This window comes from Protobothrops mucrosquamatus, unplaced genomic scaffold (assembly GCF_001527695.2).
Source record: "Protobothrops mucrosquamatus isolate PMUCROS unplaced genomic scaffold, P.Mucros_1.0 scaffold_274, whole genome shotgun sequence".
In the NCBI taxonomy this organism is placed as follows: domain Eukaryota; kingdom Metazoa; phylum Chordata; class Lepidosauria; order Squamata; family Viperidae; genus Protobothrops; species Protobothrops mucrosquamatus.
This window is the reverse complement of record NW_015386350.1, coordinates 88,532-95,422: the sequence shown is the minus strand read 5'-3', so window position 1 is coordinate 95,422 and position 6,891 is coordinate 88,532. Positions and strand designations below refer to the sequence as shown.

General features: G+C 39.8%; 1 protein-coding gene across 1 annotated transcript in view; it reads left to right on the top strand.

Moving 5' to 3' along the window:
• Nucleotides 1-445: 445 nt before the first annotated feature.
• Nucleotides 446-6,891, top strand: part of GXYLT1 (glucoside xylosyltransferase 1) — a 33,238-nt gene continuing 26,792 nt past the window's right edge. Inside the window, exon 1 of the mRNA XM_015831685.1 lies at nucleotides 446-616. Within this exon, the coding sequence (XP_015687171.1) occupies nucleotides 476-616 (141 nt within the window). The 5' untranslated portion in view covers nucleotides 446-475. The remainder of the gene's footprint in view (nucleotides 617-6,891) is intronic.

Below are 6,891 nucleotides of genomic sequence, written 5' to 3'. Positions count from 1 at the left end.
TATGTTAGGAGCAGGAAATGAGATTGTTAGGTATAGGCTATAAAGAACATAGTAATAAAAGCTAATATAAGAAAATATTAAAATTTGTTGTAAGATGGAAAAGTGGGCTGCATTCTCAACCAAATGTGTTTATTAAAACATTCTTTGACAAAAATGAGTTGCTTTTTTAAATTAAAGTTTATGAGCAGATAAGGTAAGAAAATATATTTTTTATAGTATATTTAGAATTAAAACTACAAAAAAATGACTTGAAAACTTTAATAACAGGAAATACATCTCTGTCATTCTCTTGGTTGTCATAACTACTTTTTCTCAAATTGTGATAAGGTTAAGTAACATTAATGACTAACTTGAACAAAGAATCTTTGTTTCAAATGTAATATAGAATATTTACATTTAATATTGTCTCCATGGAAATGTTTATTGTATTTTTTGCATCAGATATGATTTTCCAAAGCCTCAGCTTTCTGAGAGGATGCATTTGGCGGTGGTAGCCTGTGGTGAAAGATTGGAGGAAACTGTTACTATGTTGAAATCAGCTATTATTTTCAGCATCAAAAGTCTTCAGTTTCATATTTTTGCTGAGGAATCATTACACAGTGACTTCAGAGAAATAGTAAGTATTCATAAAAGAATGTATGCTTGGATTACGCTTGTATTGTTTGTATTTTTCCATTAAACTTAAGTCTGCTTGCTTTCAGTATCTAAATCTGCCAAGATCTATATTCTGTGAAGTATTTTTTTTACTTTATAACTGGAAAGCAATATATTTCCAAGAGCAAAAAGCATGTAATTTGGGTATAGTGTGACCGTCTGGTGGATGTGTTGAACCCCTGCTATCTTCTCAGTCATAAGTGGAGCTACACTATAGTATTCAGCAATTGCATTGTCTCCAGTTCTTTGAACTCTAAAGTTGAAAAAAAAATGAGTAATTAGAAATTGTTATAGAAGATGTTCAGGCTATCCAGTACAGATGGTCCTTGACTTACAATAGTTCTTTTAGTGATCATTCAAAGTTACAACGGCACTGAAAAAAAATGACTTATCACCATTTTTCACACTTAAGCCTTTTGCAACATCCCCATGATCAAAATTCAAACACTTGGCGACTCATATTTATGACAGTTGCAGTGTCCTGGGGTCAGATAATCACCGTTTGTGACCTTCTTACAAGCGGAGTCAATGGGGAAGATAGATCCACTTAACAACTGTGTTACTAACTAGCAACTGCAGTGATTCACTTAACTGTGAATCACAGCAAGAAAAATGGGGCAAAATTCACTAACAACTATTTCTCTTTCTCTCTGCTTAACTCATACTTTGCATCAGTCTTCACACAAAAAGAAAGTGTAGCCCAACATACCAAAAAAACCACTGCAAAAGATAAATTAGAAACAAAAATTAAAATAAGCAAGAAAATGGTAAGAGAACACCTATTCGACCTTGACGAATATAAATCACCGGGGCCTGACAGATTACATCCCAGAGTTCTGAAGGAGCTGGCAGATGTTATCTCAGAATCATTGCACCACATCTTTCAAAACTCCTGGAGCACCGGGGAAGTACCTGAGGATTGGAAAAGGGCTGATGTGGTTCCCATCTTCAAGAAAGGGAAAAAAATGGGCCCAGGAAACTACAGACCAATCAGTTTAACATCAATACCTGGGAAGATTCTAGAAAAGATAATCAGAAAACAGATCTGAGAACAACTAGCAGCAGACAAAATTATAACTAGTATGGGTTTGTTAAAAAACGATCATGTCAAACCAATCTTATTTCATTCTTCGACAAAGTGACTAAACTAATAGACCAGCAAAATACTGTGGACATAGTATACTTAGACTTCAGTAAGGCATTTGATAAAGTAGACCACAACCTACTCCTTGGTAAGCTAGAAAAAGGTGGAATAGACATCTTCACCACCAGATGGATCTGTAGCAGGCTGGCAAGCCGAACTCAATGAGTAGTCCTCAATGGCACTACATCCACATGGAGAGAAATAAGCAGTGAGGTACCACAAGATTCCGTCTTAGGCCCAGTACTCTTCAATATCTTCATAAATGACTTAGATGAGGGAATTGAAGGGGAACTCATCAAATTTGCAAATGACACTAAACTGGCAGGAGTAGCCAACACCCCAGAAGACAAACTTAGGATCTAAAAAAATCTTGACAAACTTGAACAATGGGCCCTATCCAACAAAATGAGTTTCAACGTGGAGAAAAGCAAAGTTTTACATTTAGGCAGGAAAAATCAAAGGTACAAGTACAGATTGGGCAAGACCTGGTTTAAAAACAGTAATTGTGAGAGAGACCTTGGAGTCCTAGTGGACGATCACTTAACCATGAGCCAGCAGTGTACAGCAGCCGCCAAAAAAGCTAATACAATCCTGGGTTGTATAAACAGGCATAGAATCAAGATCACACGAGGCATTAGTACCACTTTATAAAACCCTAGTAAGACCACTGAAATATTGCAGTCAGTATTGGTCACAATATCACCAAAAAGATGATGAGAGTTTGAAAAAAATTCAGAGAAGAGCAACTAAGATGATCAAAGGCCTGGAGACTAAAACATACGAAGAACTGCTGCGGGACTTGGGTTTGGCTAGTCTAAAGAAAAGAAAAAATAGGGGGGACATGATAGCAATATTCCAGTATTTGAGGAGCTGCCACAAAGAAGAGGGGATCACATTATTCTCCAAAGCACCAGAGGGAAGGACGAGAAACAATGATTGGAAATTGATCAAAGAGAGAAGCAACCTGGAATTAAGGAGAAACTTCCTGACAGTGAGGACAAACAAACCAGTGGAACAGCTTACCCCCAGAAATCATGGGCATTCCATCACTGGAGATTTTTAAGAAGAGACTGGACAGTCACTTGTCTGAGATGGTATAGGTTCTCCTACTTGAGCAGGGGGCTGGACTAGAAGATCTCTAAGGTCCCTTCCAGCTTCTATTCTATTCTATTCTATTCTATTCCTATTCTAAGAACTAAGTATAATAGCAAGCTGGAGTGCTCACAGCAGCAGCTGAGAGCACATGGCAGAGCAGCTGAGCTGCGGCTAAGGGCCCAGATCAGAACATCATACCTAGAAACCCCAGCATTGGCCAGGCAGCTAAAGGGCAAGAAGGCAGAGAGGAAAGGAATAAGTACAAAACACTTGTGGTCAGGGAGCACCACCAGATGGATGGATGACAAACCAAACTCAACAAGTCATCTTTAATGTTATTGCATTATGAAGATATGAAGGGAACGTTTCATGCAAAGATGGGCATGATAAAGGACCAAAATGGAAGGGACCTAACAGAGGCAGAAGAGATTCAGAAGAGGTGGCAAAATTACACAGAAGAACTATACAAGAATGAGCTTAGCGTCCCTATTAACCATGATGGGGTGGTCACTGACCTCGAGCCAGACATCCTAGAATGTGAAGTGAAATGGGCCTTAGGAAAGCTGAGCAACAACAAAGCTAGTGGAGGTGACAGTATTCCAGCTGAGCTATTCAAAATCTTAACAGACGATGCAGTAAAAGTGCTACACTCAATTTGCCAGCAAATTTGGAAAACTCAACAGTGGCCACAGGATTGGAAAATGTCAGTTTACATTCCAATTCCAAAGAAAGGCAATGCCAAGGAATGTTCAAACTATCGCACCATTGCACTCATTTCACATGCAAGTAAAGTTATGCTTAAAATCCTACAGGCTAGACTCCAGCAGTATGTGATTTGAGAACTTCCAGAAGTATAGGCAGGATTTCAAAGAGGCAGAGGAACTAGAGATCAAATTGCCAACATACGCTGGATTATGGAGAAAGATACGAAGTTCCAGAAAAACATCTACTTCTGCTTCATTGACTATGCTAAAGCCTTTGAGTGTGTGGATCACAACAAATTGTGGCAAGTTCTTAAAAGAGATGGGAGTACAAGAGCATCTTATTTGTCTTTTGAGAAACCTATATGCGGATCAAGAAGCAACAGTGAGAACTGGACACGGAACCACTGATTGGTTCAAAATTGGGAAAGGAGTCTGGCAAGGCTGTATTCTGTCGCCCTGCCTATTTAACTTATATGCAGAGCACATCATGAGAAAGGCAGGGCTAGATGAATCAAAAGTTGGAATTAAGATTACCGGGAGAAATATCAACAACCTAAGATATGCAGATGATACCACTCTAATGGCAGAAAGTGAAGAGGAACTAAAGAGCCTCTTGATGCGGGTGAAGAAGGAGAGTGCAAAAGTTGGCTTGAAACTCAACATTAAGAAAACCAAGATCATGGCATCCGGCCCTCTCAATTCCTGGCAAACAGATGGGGAAGAAATGGAGGTAGTGACAGATTTTATCTTTCTGGGCTCCAAGATCACCACAGATGGGGACTGCAGCCAAGAAATTAAAAGACGCTTGCTCCTGGGGAGAAAAGCTATGGCAAATCTAGACAGCATACTAAAAAGCAGAGACATCACCCCACCAACAAAAGTACTATAGTCAAGGCCATGGTTTTCCAGTTGCAATGTATGGCTGTGAAAGTTGAACCATAAGAAAGGCTGAGCGCCAAAGAATTGAGGCCTTTGAACTATGGTGCTGGAGAAGACTCCTGCGAGTCCCCTGGACTGCAAGGTGATCAAACTGGTCAGTCCTAGAGGAGATCAACCCTGACTTCTCTTTAGAAGGCCAGATCCTGAAGTTGAAATTCAAGTACTTTGGCCACCTAATGAGGAGGAAGGACTTACTGGAGAAGAGCCTAATGCTGGGAAAGATTGAGGGCAATAGAAGAATGGGACAACAGAGAATGAGGTGACTGGATGGAATCACTGAAGCAGTAGGCATGAGCTTAAATGGACTCCAGAAGATGGTAGAGCACAGGAAAGCCTGGAGGAACGTTGTCTATGGGGTCGCGATGGGTCGGACACGACTTTGCAACTAACAACAACAAAGCAGTGGGGTACCACAAGGTTCTGTCTTAGGCCCAGTACTCTTCAATATCATCATAAATGACTTGAATGAGAGAATAGAAGGGGAACTCATCAAATTTGCAGATGACATTAAGCTAGCAGGAAGACCCCAGAAGACAAGCTTAGGATCCAAAAAGATCTTGACATACTTGAACAATGGGCCCTATCCAACAAAATGAAATTTAATGTGGAGGAAACCAAGGTTTTACACCTGGGCAGGAAAAACCAAAGGTACAAGTACAGATTAGGTGCAACCTGGCTCAAAAACAGTAACTGTAAGAGGGACTTTGGAGTCCTAGTGGACAATCACTTAAACATGATGCAGCAATGTGAGGCAGCAGCCAAAAAAGCTGATACAATCCTTGGTTGTATAAACAGTGGCATAGAATCAAAATCACGTGAAGTATTAGTACTGCTTTATAAAGCCTTAGTAAGTCCATACCTGGAATACTGCATCCAGTTTTGATCACCACATTACAAAAAAGATGTTGAGACTTTGGAAAAAGTACAAAGAAGAGCAACTAAGATGATTAAAGGCCTGGAGACTAAAACATATGAAGAATGGTTACAGGATTTGGGTTTGGCTAGTCTAGAGAAGGGAAGGACAAGGGGGGACATGATAGCAGTATTCCAGTATTTGAAAGGATGCCACAAAGAGGAGGGGGTCACTTTATTTTCCAAAGCACCAGCAGGCAGGACAAGAAACAATGGATGGAAACTGATCAAAGAAAGAAGCAACCTGGAATTAAGGAGAAACTTCCTTAATAACTTGCCCCCAGAAATTGTGGGCGCTCCATCACTGCAGATTTTTAAAAAGAGGCTAGACCAGGGGTGTCAAACTCAATTTCATTGAGGGCCGCATCAGCATTACGGTTACCCTCGGGGGATGTCCTACTGGGTGGGCGTGGCCAGCTCTACATCATTTGCGTCAAGGGTGCCTGTGGGGGCCTGGGCAGGAGTGGGACAGATCTGAGCTCTCTGGCAGAAAGGGGTGGGACCAGGGCAGAGCCCATCAAGCCGAATATGTGAAGTAGGCGAGGGCCATTTGCTGGCCACTTCCAGGCGATGGTGTATTTCTTCATTCCTCACAAAGGGTGACACCTCCCCAGCATGCACCCAGGGGGTGGGGCTGATGCAGCAGGGGCTGGTTCCTCACTGTTTCCAGACGGCCTTGTGGAGCTAAGACTGAATGCATTTTAGCATAGATGGCCACCACAAAATTGTACATTGGCTCCCGGCCGGTCTGGGCCAGGGCCAAGGCAGCAGGGGCCGTTCCCTCACTGTTTCCAGGATGGCTTCGCGGGCCACATGAAACCACTCTTAAAGGCATAAAGAGCTTCTTAAGCACGCTATGTGCACATGCCTCACTACAACCGTTGTTTAACTGTTATGTAAATTTATGCGTTTACTCCCCCCTTGTCATTTAGCCCTTTGCTCTGGTGATGTTAACAGGTTGTTAATGAAAGCTCAGCAATTAATAAAAAAAGTCTTTTACCTTACATCCCAGAGCTCTTTATTTTTATCTGATTGACTTTAAATGTCCATACCTGGGATTCCAATATTCAAAATTATCAAAGATACATATACATACACATACATACATACATACATACATACATACATACATATATATATATATATATGTTTTCTGAGGTTTTCGCGGGTGTTTGTATGTAGGTCTTTAGTTATTTGGGTTTTCTCCCGCGTAGAATTAGAATTCTACGCGGGAGAAAACCTGAATAACTAAAGACATATATATATATATATATATATATATATATATATATATATATATATATATATATATATATATATATATATATATATATATATATATATATATATATATATATATATATATATATATATATATATATATATATATATATATATATATATATATATATATATATATATATATATATATATATATATATA